The sequence below is a fragment of the Amblyomma mixtum genome, chromosome 8 (assembly GCF_055824585.1).
Source record: "Amblyomma mixtum isolate Tamu chromosome 8, ASM5582458v1, whole genome shotgun sequence".
Classification (NCBI taxonomy): Eukaryota; Metazoa; Arthropoda; class Arachnida; order Ixodida; family Ixodidae; genus Amblyomma; species Amblyomma mixtum.
Window position 1 is genome coordinate 79,079,111 of NC_143019.1, and position 14,111 is coordinate 79,093,221.

At 47.3% G+C, this 14,111-nt stretch overlaps 2 protein-coding genes across 2 annotated transcripts; both read right to left on the reverse strand.

The window, feature by feature from the left end:
- Window positions 1-1,736: 1,736 nt before the first annotated feature.
- Window positions 1,737-3,963, reverse strand: LOC149333133 (uncharacterized). Its single transcript, XM_089558574.1, has one exon. The coding sequence runs from the start codon at window positions 3,538-3,540 to the stop codon at window positions 2,350-2,352; it is 1,191 nt and encodes a 396-aa protein (XP_089414700.1). The 5' UTR covers window positions 3,541-3,963; the 3' UTR covers window positions 1,737-2,349.
- A 2,070-nt stretch (window positions 3,964-6,033) lies between these two features.
- On the reverse strand, window positions 6,034-9,006 carry LOC149333134 (fungal protease inhibitor-1-like). Its single transcript, XM_089555991.1, has 2 exons — window positions 8,797-9,006; window positions 6,034-6,299 (listed from the first exon to the last, which is right to left on the reverse strand). Exons 1-2 carry the CDS (start codon window positions 9,002-9,004, stop codon window positions 6,187-6,189), a joined length of 321 nt encoding a protein of 106 aa, XP_089412117.1. The 5' UTR covers window positions 9,005-9,006; the 3' UTR covers window positions 6,034-6,186.
- Window positions 9,007-14,111: the final 5,105 nt, after the last annotated feature.

The window sequence follows — 14,111 nt, forward strand, 5'->3', positions numbered from 1 at the left end:
GAGGGCTTGAGAAGCTTTCTTTTTAAGGTTGTTAATATGTGGTAGAAATGTGAGTTTCTTGTCGAAAGTTACGCCTAAAAATTTGTGTTCTAGTTTAATTGGTAGCGCAGTGTGATTCAAGTATAGATTGGGATCGACCTGTAGGCCTCGTCGCAATGAAAAAAGAACAGCTACTGTTTTTTGAGGAGAAAATTTAAACCCATTTATGTCTGCCCAAGCACCTAGTTTATTTAGTGTGATTTGTATTTGTCTCTCACAGGTTGATATGCTGGAGGACGCGTGCATGCTATTTGTAGGTCATCTACATAGACTGAATACATTATGGACTTGGGTATTACTTTAGCTAAGGAATTCATTTTTACTATGAAGAGTGTCGTGCTTAGAATGCACCCCTGGGGTACGCCGTTCTCTTGGGTGAAAGTCATGGAGAGAGTTGCTCCTAGGCGGACTCGGAATGTGCGGTTAGCCAGGAAGTCGTTCAAGCAGTTCAACATCCTGCCGCGGATACCTAGCTCTGCTAGGTCACGGAGGATGCCGAACTTCCACGTAGTATCGTAGGCCTTCTCCAAGTCGAAGAAGACCCCAATACAGTGCTGTTTGTGGATGAACGCCTCCCGGATGGTGTTTTCTAGACGGACAAGGTGATCTGTGGTCGAGCATGCTTTTTTAAACCCGCATTGGTGTGTATCTAATAGTTGCCGAGATTCAAGTATGAAGGTCAATCTAATGTTTATTACACTTTCGAAAGATTTAGCAATGCAGCTGGTGAGGGCTATTGGTCTGTAACTGCTAGGACTTGTTGGTGGTTTTCCGGGTTTGAGAAAAGGTATTATGACTGCTTTTTTCCACTCGTCAGGTATATTGCCAGTTATCCAGATTTTATTAAAGAATTTTAACAGTGCCTCTACAGCAGCCTCGGAGAGATGTGCAAGCATAGCGTAATGCACGTTGTCTGGTCCCGGTGCTGTCTTTTTGCCAGAAGATAGTACCTTATTTAATTCTTGTAGTGTGAGAGGCTGGTTATAATCCTCATGTACACCTGCTCCAGATGGAAATTTTTGTTTTTCAGCTATTGATTTGTGTTTCTGAAATGTGTTTGTGTAGTTAGATGAGCTTGAGATCTCAGCAAAATGCTCGCCCAGTATGTTGGCCTGTTCTTCTAAAGATGTTTGTGTCCCGGGTGCTGTCAAGAGAGGAAGTGTGAAAGGGGTATGGTCACCAGTAAATTTACGCACTTTTTCCCACATTTTCTTTGATGTTATTGAACTATTTATTGAGGAGACATATTTCTGCCAAGAGGTTTTCTCTGCATTTCTTCGCACATACCGCGCTCTGGCTTTTGCCTTCTTAAAGGTGAGTAGGTTCTCTGCAGTGGGATATCGACGCAGAGCGCTCCAGGCTTTCTTTTGTTGTTTTTTTGCTAATGTGCATTCTTTTGTCCACCACACTTTGTGTTTCTTTTGTGCAAGTCCTGTTGTTTGTGGTATAGCGAGTGTTGCGGCCCATATTATGCATTCAGTAAACTTCTCATTAATTTCATCTGTGCTAAGGTCGTCACAAAATTCCTTTTCCAGAGTGGCACTTTTTGTAAAAAGTGACCAGTCGGCGAGCTGAAGTTTCCAGCGCCGTGGCCTTGTGGGGATGATTGGAGTGGACGGGAGTGTGGGATTGGAGAGCCTGATGACGGTAGGTAAGTGATCGCTGCCCATGGGGTCATTTAAAACATCCCAATTAAAATCGTTAAAAAGTAATGGTGATGTGAAAGCTAAATCGAGAGAGCTCATTTTTGCTGAGCTTGGACAGCAATATGTGGCTTTTCCCGTATTTAAAAGACAGATATTATTTGAGAGGATAAAATCTTCGATTATTTGGCCCCTCGAGTCACAGCGTTCGCTTCCCCAGAACGGTGAGTGAGCATTAAAATCGCCAACTACCAGGAATGGCTCCGGTAGTTCATTTATCAAGCCTTCTAAATCTTGTATTGTTAATGTCATGTGCGGGGGAAGATATAGAGAACATATAGTTATGGTTTTGTAGCTCACGACGCTAACCGCAACCGCTTCCAGTTTTGTGTTAAGATTGATTTTTTTAGCAGGGACGCCGCTCTGAGTGACGATTGCGACGCCTCCTGAGAGTCTGTTAGCATGCTCGCGATCACGTCGGAATGTTTGATAATGTCTCAGGATATTCGTATGTTGTGGACCGAGGTTGGTTTCCTGAAGACATAAGGCTACAGGAAACATTGAGCCAAGAAAATGTGTGATATCATTGTAATTCCTGAGCAATCCTCTACAGTTCCATTGAAGTAGGAAAGTCATGTTTATATTTTTGAGTGAGGATTGAAGGGATTTACTTGTTTTCTGGGCCCGTTATTGGGGTCCTGTCTATTCTTCGCTCAAGAGAGCGGTTCCGCCGCTGCAAAGCGGGCGGATCGGGAGTTACCTCCATCACCTCACTAGAGGTGCTGGTGGACCGCGGGGAAGCCGCGGATGTGTTAGTGTCAGGCCTCCCCCGACGGGGGGAAGTCCTGCTGGGTGCCGACCCGTGAGCCGGCGCTCCTTGCTTTGGGGATGGCAGAGCAGCGTTCACTGTCTCTGCCTGGGGCGTTGATGGCACTGCCACAGGCTCCGTGAAGGTGGCCTGGGCAGATGCCGGAGTGCTGTGTGGTGCGCCGCCCCTGCGCACCACATCAGCAAAGTTTGTTTTTGTGGAAAAGTTGAAGCTGTTCTTTGCGTAAAACAGTCGTCGCGCTTCCTTAAATGTGATATTCTGTTTTGTTTTGATTGTAACAATTTCTTTTTCATTTTTCCACGATGGACATGACCTCGAATAGGCGGCATGATCGCCTTCACAGTTTGCGCAGCGAGGTGCTGCTCCTTCACAGTTGTCGGAAGCGTGTTCTTTTGATGCACATTTAGCGCAAGTTTCGCGGCCACGGCAGCTTTGAGACCCATGACCGTACCGTTGACATTTGAAGCACCTGCGTGGGTTTGGGATGTAATGTCTGACATTTATTTTGAGGTAGCCAGCTTCTATGGATTCGGGGAGTGTGCTTGAGTTGAAAGTCAGTACTAGGTGCTTTGTAGGTATCTCTTTGTTGTCTTTTCTTATTTTGATACGATACACACTTATGACATTCTGTTCTTTGAGGCCTTCAAGCATCTCTTCCTCGGTGAGGTGAATGAAATCTGCTTCGGATATCACACCACGGACGGTGTTCAGAGATCGGTGTGCTGTAACTGATACAGGGATTTCCCCGATGGACACTAGGCTGGAAAGTTTTGAGTATTGGGCAGTGTCTCTGAGTTCAAGGAGCAGGTCACCACTTGGCATTTTAGACAGTTTGTACCCGGGACCCAAGGCCTCAGTTAGACTTTTTGCAACTAAGAATGGGGACATGGTTCTTGCGGTTTTTTCAGTTTCTTCGCTATGAAGAACGTGAAATTTTGGAAATGGTTTCGGTTTTTCGAAAAACTCTGCAGTTGCCTCGTTCCGCCCTCTTTTATGAGGGCGATCTGGTTTGGAAAAGGGGGGAGCCATGAAAAATATGTGTTGTTCGGCCGTGGTGCCAGCCACCCACCATGGAGCCCAACGAGGGGACGGGACAGGAACTTGCGAGCAAGTCCTGCCCACGCCAGCTGTACACCTCAACTATAACCCAATATGACGCAACTCAGGTTAGTTGGCCACACAAGGTTAACCCTCGCCGCCAGGAAAAAAGGGAAAAAACTAAGAAGAGAGGAGGATACAGGAAAGTTGTAAGGAAGGAAATAGGAAAGTCAAAGATAGAGGGGAGGACAGGAAAAGGCGACTGCCGATTTCCCCCGGTTGGGTCAGGCCGGAGGTGCCGTCTACAGGAAGCTGGGGCCAAAGTGGTGTGTTGCCTCCGCCGAGGGGCCTTAAGGGTCCAAACGCTCGGCATCGGCTCAACCACCAGGATCCCCTTTTCCCCGGACACGGCAATGCCACGCACGGCTAAGCGCGGATGCTCGGGTCCGTGGTGACGCATTGTTCACCATCATCCCCCTGAGGGGATGTCCCTGCGGATGCTCGGGTTAACCCCGTGGTGTCGCCACTCACCAACGTCTGCATGCTGCAGACGCCTCCCTGCGGGGAGGTGAGGGAACAAATGAGGCTTAATAACATCCTAGTCAAAATCAAGAGAAAGAAATGCGCTTCGGCAGGGCATATGTAATGCTAAGGCAAGATAACCGCTGGTCATTAAAGGTAACGGAGTGTATTCGAAGAGAAGGCAAGCATAGTAGGTGATGGCAGAAACGCTGGTGGGCGTATGAGATTAAGAAGTTTCCGGGGATACAGTGGCCGCAGCTGGCTAAGGAAATGGTTAATTGGTGAGAAATAGTGCAGGCCTTTGCCTCGCAGCGGACGTAGTCAGGCTGCTGAGGATGATCTTGATGACGACGACTTAATAACTGGTATTAATACCTGCAAGGCCTTTCTGAAGAACGCTTTTAGTGCAAAAGCCTTAGAGTGGAGACCTTGAGAAAAGGCCACATGACTTACGTGCACATGCAAAGCGCCGCTTGAAAGAAACCACGACGTGAGTACTATACTCCGTTTCATACATAGCAGTCAACGTTGCCAAAAGTACGAAAGTAGTCCGCTGCAAATAACATGCGAAATGTACCTATCCGCCTCGCGTCGTGGCTGAGTGGTACGAAGCGCGGGCCTGTCTGTTCATTTTATAAGGGACCAAGGTTCGACTCCCGGCTTGGCTTGTTTTTTATTTTTTTTTATTTCTTTCAAAGATTCATGAGGTAGAAACTCGAAATTGTCAAACTCTAATACCTACTCAGAAAAACACAGCGCTGTTTACTTGTTTCGAAAAGAAAAGGCAGGCATACATACGATGTAACTTGAGTCGGATGGCGTTGAGTACAAAGGTGTCATATTTAACACTGCGAGAGCTAGATATTGTCACCTTGCTAGGTCGTTTTTACTGTGATCTTATCCCAGTAGAGAGACCTTCTTTCTTGAACCTCGCAACTGTCCGAGGGCTCACCCCGGTCATCTCGCCCACAGTTTCGAGGACTTCACGCACAGTCTTCTCCGGGAACCGCTTCCTTACGCAAGAGTAAACGTTGACAATCACCTGCTTGCAGTCTTTCCAAAATTTCGGAGACTTCAGCTTGGAGAATAGGCGAGCAGGAGATGTTTTTGAAGCCGCAATGGGCGAAGAAAACAAGCGAGTAGGGGATAGCCGTGCCATTTTCGCAGACTCAGAAACCAAAAGACGTAAGCAGACGACATCACCGGCCGGCCTAGCTGCCAAAAACCTGATAAAGGAGGAGCCGCAAAAAAAAAACCAGAAAACTAAGGCACTCTGTTTTGATGAGCATAAAAAAGCAATCTTTTTGCAAAATAAAACACTTTTATTATTACACTACAATATCGACCAACATTTACTTTAATTTTAAGACTCTTTTCACTTTCGACGCACTACATTACGATGCGGACGAGGAGCGCGAACAGGCCTTCGCTGCGTTCACTGGTATGTATGAAACGGAGTATAACTTTCACTGGCCGTTGAGCTGACGTGGCTCCGAGTTTAACTTCCGGCTCATCGGACGTCACTTCCAGTTTTGTTGTCACTTATCGTTCCGGTACCATGGTGACGTCACACTAAATTTTATTAACTTTGTTGGTGGTCAACAACGCCGGGCTTCGTTTCTGGTGAGCCGTATAAGGCTTTCGCCTCAAAAACAGCGTGCTCGCAATCATTGAATGAAGACATCAATAGGCTTGAGAGCGGAAATAACGGACTTTGCAAAATTTTTAAATATATTTATATACCTTCACTCTTTTCTGCTTGGCATAGTTCTTTCGCTGAGTGAGGCGGTATTTTTACGATGGTCGCGAACCGCCATCGCCTCCTCACAGAGTGTCGTAAACAAATTGTAGCACCAACTGCCACGACAGGTATGCGCATTGAGTTCTTGACAGTGCAGACTGATGTATTCTTTCGTGGTTAGTCGGACAAGTTTTATTCAGCAAAATAAAACAAAGCTGAACAAACACCATGCGGTGTGGTTTGTACTATTTGTGGCGTCTCGGTCTTTATTAACTCCGCTCATGAACATTTTGTATCTGCCGTGTGAGATGTGAGCACTTTTCTTTTCACACGTAGCTTTTTCCGTCTGGCACGTGGAACGTTGCATGCCCAACTTAGACAAGTGGCACACACGTCACAGTCTCGAAGTCGCACCTCAAGCCTTCTCCGCATGTTGCTGAAGGTGGTACACCCCTGATAAGTTCTTGAAAGCACGACTCGTTCAGACCTGCCAATGAAGGAAAGGAGCAACAGTCAAGATAATCTGCAAAACTTGACAGTAAAGCGAGGTGTCGGCTTTCTGAAAATAAGTCTCAGTAGTTTTATCGAATCAAAATTCAGCAACACAAAGAGCGTGACGCTTTAACTAACCCCCTCACTGGCTGGTATATGTATGGCTGGCGCAAGCACTACAAAGGACTCCAGGAAAGGGAGAAGAAAATGGAATAATTCAGCAGGCGGGAGAAGCGGGGTTCGATCTCCAGTGCAGCCGGGTATCCACCTGCGATACACTGAGTGGAAGCTTTTCCGCTGCCTTATATGATGAGAAATCTTTGCGAAATGGTTCTTGACACCAGATCGAGTAGACGTAAATACCTTGTGCCATGGCACACTTTGCACAAAGCTGCGCTTGCGCTATTGAAATCCATTATCACCATCATAAAATCAGACAATTCAGAAAGTATAAAAGAAAGATAATAGGACAGCATAATAAATGCGCTTAGTGAAAGTTACAGGAGGGATGGTAGGAGGACGGACACGCACGGTTGAGAGAAAAACTTGTGACTGGTGGTTTCGGTGGCTGCGTGCCTTCGAAGGATTCAAGGATGGCTGTGTTCTCCAAGGAAGGAGCAGGAGAAAATCTCGAAACTCTTTGCGCCCGACGCAAGGAGTGGAACGTGGATTTCTATGCAATATCTGAAGACTATGTTTTTTGTTTGAAGAGCGGTAGTGATGGCTTTTTCCGTCTTCCTTCTTCCATGTCACTCCTACTTCTGTCGCAATGCAATATGCTTCAGTAGACAATCAGGAAAGCAATTTCCTGCCCGTGTGTTGAGAGTAAAGCATTTGGAACTTCTCCAGTCGTCCATGATTGTATAAAAGCACACATGCGCAGATTTCACCTCTTGTTATAAGTTTACGCTTGTGCCACGTGTGCATAGAACCAACGCTCACGCCGACTGCACCAATGAGCCTCGTATAAAGGTTTGAAGGATGATAAATCAATATATCGGCATCGTACCAGTCGCCCAATGATAACATTAACAGTGAAGAGCAAAACAGGCCAGGACGCAAAGAGCAAACAGTACAGGCAACGCGCTACGCCATGTGTCCATTAGTTCTTGTGTATACTCCGTCGAGTTTGCAGCGAAGTCTGTTACAGTAGGCAGGAGAAAGATCATCACCATTTGCTCAGTATGTTAAAAATGTGAACAAGGACATGTGGAAAAAAGGAGTAGAGCAGACGCTTGGGCAAGTCGGTGTAGATTCATGACAAAAAAAGGCAGCACAGCTTGACAGGACAGAAAGAACAGGAAGGGAGACACCACCAGCGATGACTCATTACTGAAGTTTCATGGAAAAACAAGCCAGTAAAAAAACAAGGAACATTTTTTTTCACACTCACCTATGAACCAAAAATGAGCAATTACTGAAAATTCTAGCCGAAAGTTATTACCTACCGTGAACCACTTTCTACAGCCATGGTGCTAGCGCTCCGTTTCAATTCTTCACGTCTGCGCATCCGCACAAGATGTCAAGACGCGTAAACCAGTTAAAGAAAAGTTGCAGAACCAACGGATGTTATTCAGCGTAAATAGTGTTGGCATAAATCTATAATTGCTGTATTTTGCTCTATTTTGGCAGGGATTCTATGGTCACCATTTTGATAGAATGGCGCAGCTGTATGAGCAGATAAGAGAAGGGAAAGGAAGGGATCGTTATGGCATGATTGACGGAAACAAACTGCCACCAAAACCAAGCGGCTTAGGGGATTTTTTAAAAATAATTTGTAGTGTTCACCATCATCAGCCTCACTTCGTCCACTGCAGGTCGAAGCCTCCCCTATATCTCTCCCATTAAGCCTGCTCTTTGCCATTGGTAGTCATCCTATACCCGATAACTTTGTAATCTCATCCGCCGACCTAAATTTTGTTGAGGCCGCCGCGGTGGCCTAGTGGTTATGGTGCTCGGCTGCTGGTCCGAAAGAAACGGGTGCGATCCCGGCCGCATCAATCGAATTTCGATGGAGGCAAAATTCTGCAGGCCCAAGTACTGTGCGATGTCAGTGTACGTTAAAGAACCCCAGGTGGCCGAAATTTCAGAAGCCCTTCACTACAGCGTCCCTCATAGCCTGAGTCACTTCGGGACGTTAAACCCCATAAACCCTAACTTTCTGTCTTGGAATCCATTCCGCTACGGTTAAGAAAAATCTGTTATCTTGCCCTCGCATCACATGCCTTGCCCACGCCCATTTCTTCCTCTTAATTTAAACTAGGACGTCACTAACCCGCGTTTGTTTCCTCACCCACTCTCCTGCATTTTTGTTTCCATCACATACAGACATGACGGAAGCCAACAGTCACTAATCACTTAACCAGCCTATCTTCCTTTCAAGAACACCACATAATAATAAAAAAAAACAATTCCCTATGATGCTTAGTTTCGATGACTTGCCTGCAGTCATGTCTGAATCTAACGGTAAGAAGTTGCGGCTGATCACTCACCGAGCTGTTTCACGCAGGCCGGACAACAGCCACAAAAGGTCCAGCTTGGTTTTACGACTCCATCACAGCTGGCTTCATCTACGGCCTCGCATGATTTCCCTTGGCAGTAGTTCTCGGGGCACACGATGCAGTCGACATTTGCGATGAGGCAAGCGAGCAGCCCTGTAGTGCAGGCTATAGCAAGGACATTCTCCAGTGTCATCTTCATTGCCGGCTGTGAAGGGGGTGGCATACATTTAGAGGGCAGCAGGGTTGGAGTTGCATAAAGATTATGCGTTTTCCAAATGAAAGGAATGAGCAGTCAATACAGAAAATGTTTGCCGCGATTAGGCAAGAGAGAAAGGAAAACAGCCTGAACGCTTCCTACCTGAAAAATTTTTAACAAGAAGCTCAATGCGTTGGCGTCTTGTGGCGTAAAAAGAATTTAATTAGGCCAATGCGAATTATGTAAGCCAGTACTACGGTTTTCGCTTCGTTTCGGGTGCTCGGATCTATTGTTCACGGGTGGAATTTGTTCCGATAGCGGTGATCGGTAAACGCCCCTATATTCACAATTGTCCAGTCTCTAATTTACATTCATATGTCCCTGGGGGTTCTCGTACCACTCCTGTGGTAGTGGTGTAGCACTGAAGCGCTGCACCAATGCCATGGGATGGCATCTGCCGTTAGTGAAGCTTGTGAGACTCAGTTTGCTCTTCCCGAGGAACCTCTCGAAACCAAAGAATAATTGAACTGGAGCGGCGGCAGCCGCACCGCCAGTGCACGGCGCGAGATCGTTGGGTTGATGACCGGAGCTCGGACCGCCATTTTGGCTAGCTGTCCTTAGGCTGTTTCCCTGAAATTGTAACATGATTTGCAGTGGGTAGATAAGCGGATGATGATGACGATATCTTGTTATCGAAATCTACGAAGGCACTGGGTTAGCATACCCCGCCTCTAACAGAGATTGCGCTAGAGGACAGTTTGCTCGCTTTTAATCCCAGATAGGCTAATTCGGGTCTACAGTGCAGGCAGAAACGAAGCTGAAGCTCTAGGTCTATTCCACCTTCTACGCGAAGTAGGGAAGTATCAGTAGGGTCAGCGGAGCCGGGTGATGCACGCCTTCACATCCCATAGAAGCCAAGGTCATGCTCAAGACCTGCTCACCGTAAACACTCTGCTTGGACTGTTCATAAGCTGCGCTGCCTTTGCGCGTACACCAGCCCGTCGCAGTGGCCGCATTTGTTTTTCCAGTCCCGGACTACTTGCTGGCAGGTCTCGGCTTCCGCTCGGACAGGAAAAGCGTCGTGGTCACATGACCTACTTGCCATTGGCTGCTTTCGAACTCGCCGCCAGAGCCGTGCACCCCCTCGGTTACCGTACAAGGACGCTGTCATCTGCTAGCAGACGATGCAAGCCACGGCCACCACGACGCCGAACCAACGCCGAAGCAACGCCGAAGCAGCGCCGTGCGCTCGATCATGATACTGAGTCGATTTAAAGACTGTACTGTCAGCTTAGCGTAGGTGCATTACAGAACTCAGCTTCGGAGGTATGCTCGCCGCTACTGCTTGCGGCGAAGTTCGCAAAAAGTAGCCCAACTTGTTGCGGATAGGCAGATAGACGGAAGCCTTCGCAAAAATGTTGACAACAAGCTCTATAGCTGCTCCAGTATACGAGTGGTTCGCCTGCGATGCTTTCAGGTAAGCGTACAGACAGCATGTCGCAAAACAAGCGAACGAGAACCTCTTGACGACACGAGCAAACAATACGCGCTCGCAGCTTCGAACGCGCGTCCGTGTGCGGTGGATTTCAAGAAAATAAACGAAGATGCAAGAACAAAAAGTATTGCGATGGCTGAGAGAGCAGCTACGGAGCTCATGTGAAGGTTTAACGCATGATATCGACCTCCAGGAACATGAAAAATACTCAAAATGCACACGGAGTCTAACTCAATATGGCTGCCAGCGCGGCGCGCAGCTATCGTCTGCTGCCTTCTCAGCAGCCCCAAGCAGCCCGCGGACTGCCATAGGCTAAAACCAAACGCGTTGCTATGGCGATGCAGGCAGGTAGGCGGAGCTTTCGGGCTGCCCGAGAAAAACAAATACCGGACTCGAGTCCGCAAGTAGTCCCGGACACACCGGGACTGAAAAACAAATGCGCCCAGTGTGTTACCAAGCCACGCGGAATTCGCGGCAGCGATTCAAACTTAACTTCTGAGGCACACCCTCCGGTGCTACGTTTACAGCCAAGGTTTGAGCCTGGTTTATACGAATACACTTGATGCTGACGAACGCTAGCAGCTAGCACCTGCAGAAAAGCGACATCGCAAACCTTAGCTAGTTCGCTGCTATCAGAAAAAAAAATCATACGAACACCATGCAGCTCTCTGTCCTTGCGATCGCGGCAGCGAGGGCTAGCTTCAGTACACGAAACAGGTAAGTCGAGCGCGATTTGAAGGCTATCGCGCGAGCGTCCAACAGCCTAGCACTCCAGGCACCTGGTGGCCGGTTTTGGAACAGGAGAAATCATGATTTAGCACTCTTCTCTCCGTCGTGCGCTGTTCCATACAACAACCATCACCCCCGCGACAAACCCACCGCCCTTTCTCTCTATTCTAAGCTTTCCATTTGTTGCCGTATCTTCCCGGGCGATAACAAAATTGGTGGGGAAGATCTGGCAAGGCCAGTGCTTGGCACTTCTTGATTTTAACGATTTTGAAGTTGGAAAAAATATGCCAACGCAGCATCGCCTCGTCATATCGCCTTTGTTCACCAGATAATACCGAAGAATACGTCGTGCGCACTACGATGACTGCCTGTTCGCAGAACCAAAGAAAAAAAGAAACTGATAGCCCAGCAGGGAGTGACGACTGCTGAAGGAACAGCAAAAAGAGTGAGGGAAGCTGGCCTGACACCTCCCTCGCCTCGGCAGAGAATTCTGGGCCATAGCGCTGTTCGTGTTCCCGGTCGACGCTCGCACGATAACCTTCAAATCGCGCTCGACTTACAACTGAAGCGAGCAAAAGCGGCGAATTCGTGCTGACACACCTCCGCGACGCTACAGGCTGAAAAACATAAGTAATGTTCATCAACAGACCTGAGGAAGCGCAGGCATGCCCGTGTTTCGCCCGTGTTTTTCCACTAGCTTGTAACACAGCGCAGTTCCGGTGGTTACAAAACATTCGAAACAGGTGCCGTTCTCGCGGTGAAACCGCGAGCGCTGTGAAAGGCGTCGCGGGCAACACCGCATTACCTGCGAGTGTTGCCATTCGAAAGCGCCTCATCGGCGACAGGTGTAAGAATAGCATATGTACCAACGCGTGCGTCCCGCATGTGTGACGCCTGCCTATGCAGGCTGCGCATTTTCGTTTTCCTGGCGTCAAGCTAGGTGGTACAAAGTGCAGTTATCACTGTAGCTGCATGCTCCGTGTACTTGTGTCCGTACTTAAACACCTGCTCATTATTGAGTACGACGGAGAATGTCTGGCTTACGCCTGTGGCACTGTTATTTATCCTATCATGCTGTAGGCCGCAACAGTATGCAGCTTCAATTGCGAGTTGGCACCGGTGTTTTTTCCTTCCTGCGTCCATTTCCTGCGCGTGCTATTCCATCTGCACGGAATAGGACACCACCTTCAATTAGTCATTCTCGTGCAAGTAACAGAGCGTGCTACATCACAAGACCATAGCTGTGTTGGTAGGCCATCCGTAGCAGCAAGCTCGACGGCAGCTTCAGATATATGTGGCGTTACGCGTGTGTACCCTCAAAGGGGGCGATACTTCAATATACCCTGCACTCGAATGTCATAATTCTTCCTTAACTACGTCCATACATTGCTACACTTTTCGTAGGTATGTCAATACCTTCATATTTACTGACAGTACTATGTCAGCTTGTACAGGACATGCGAATGGAATTCCGAAGTGAAGGCCAAGTTCGGATTCAGGCAACACAACATTTAAAAACAATCCGATTGAAAATCAGAAATGTGCCACGCGTATGTGATAAAGGTCAAAAGTGAGCCCCCTGTCCAGCACAAAAAAATGATCACTTTAAGACGAAGAAAGCTCTCCTTTTGCACCTCAGCACGGTGTTCCGTTCGCAGAGCGGACAGTCTCGTTTGTGCGGCTACAGGACGGTCGTTGTCGCAACCAAGCACGCTCACCACTACCTTCTTCTCTTGCGCCTTCGGCTGTAACTTGGCGCGTGTCCGAGGCTTATGCGTGAGCTGCTATCAGGAAATCCCACAAAGTAATCCTGCAAGTAAGAGTTCAAAGGGCACCCACGCGGCAGCTGCTGAATATAAAGGCGCTCCCGCTGCCTTCCACTTCGTGTACGTTTATAAAGGAACAGGAAGAAAAAAAAGCAACTGAACTTGTCGCTCACACGTGCCTTCGCGCCCGGACCTATGCATTCGATTAGCGAAGGGCATCATACGCAAGATCACGGCTTCCTCTGCCTTTTTTGTTTCCTTTGTTTTTTGGCGTAACGTTTATGGCACGTGTACGCAGGCTGTAGTGTATATGTACGCACAGTATCCGTAATAACGCGCTTCTTTGGCCCATTCTGCTAGCTTTGTCGCAGGCGCTTGTTTTCGCATCTTGTTTTCGGAAGGCCTTTCGGAAGGCCTTTTCGGAAGCTCTTTCATGACCACCGTCGTGATTTTGTGCCAAACGCTATCCTGGCTGAAATGTCTGAGTGGAACTCATTTGCTTATTCAAAATACCTAAATTGCCACACGACATTGTTGTAAAGGGCCAAATGCATGGGGGTCAGACAGAGGTAAAAAGTTAACCATAATCCGGACGAATGCATCAGTTAACAACGACCAACTCTGAAATCAGAATTACTGGAAAATTTACAAAGAGTGCAATAACACTATAGAACAACAAAAAGAAAATACACAAGAGCAGCACACAAAGTACTATACGCTAAACAAATAAAAATAAAACAATAAAAAAAACAGTCCAAAAAGCAAAATGTTTGAGGCTGTCGAAAAAATTTCTTATATCAGGCGCGTCCATCAATTCGTGTGAGAGCCGGTTTCAGTCATTAATTGTGTTAGGAAAAAAGTAATATTTAAATGCATTGTTACGGCGCGGATGTCAATGTTTTTAGTGTTCTCTCACTTAGAGGAGAACTAATGCTGCTCCTTTATGTAAACTTAAACTCTTTTGTCGGTACTACTTTTGTTCCTGAACAATTTGTAAAGGCAATTTAATCTCAGGTTTTTTCTGCGCGACGAGAGTGTTTTCCAACTCAATCCTTCTTATAATATTCAGAGCCCCCAACTGTAAATTTATAACTTAATGTTACAAATCGTGCTACTTGTT

Bases quoted from the DNA above. Each gene is read 5' to 3' on its own strand.
- LOC149333133 (XM_089558574.1), bottom strand. From the start codon at position 3,540: ATGGCTCCCCCCTTTTCCAAACCAGATCGCCCTCATAAAAGAGGGCGG.
- LOC149333134 (XM_089555991.1), bottom strand. From the start codon at position 9,004: ATGAAGATGACACTGGAGAATGTCCTTGCTATAGCCTGCACTACAGGG. The intron at 6,300-8,796 runs GTGAGTGATCAG...CTTCATTGGCAG, and splicing joins GGCCTGCGTGAAACAGCTCG to GTCTGAACGAGTCGTGCTTT.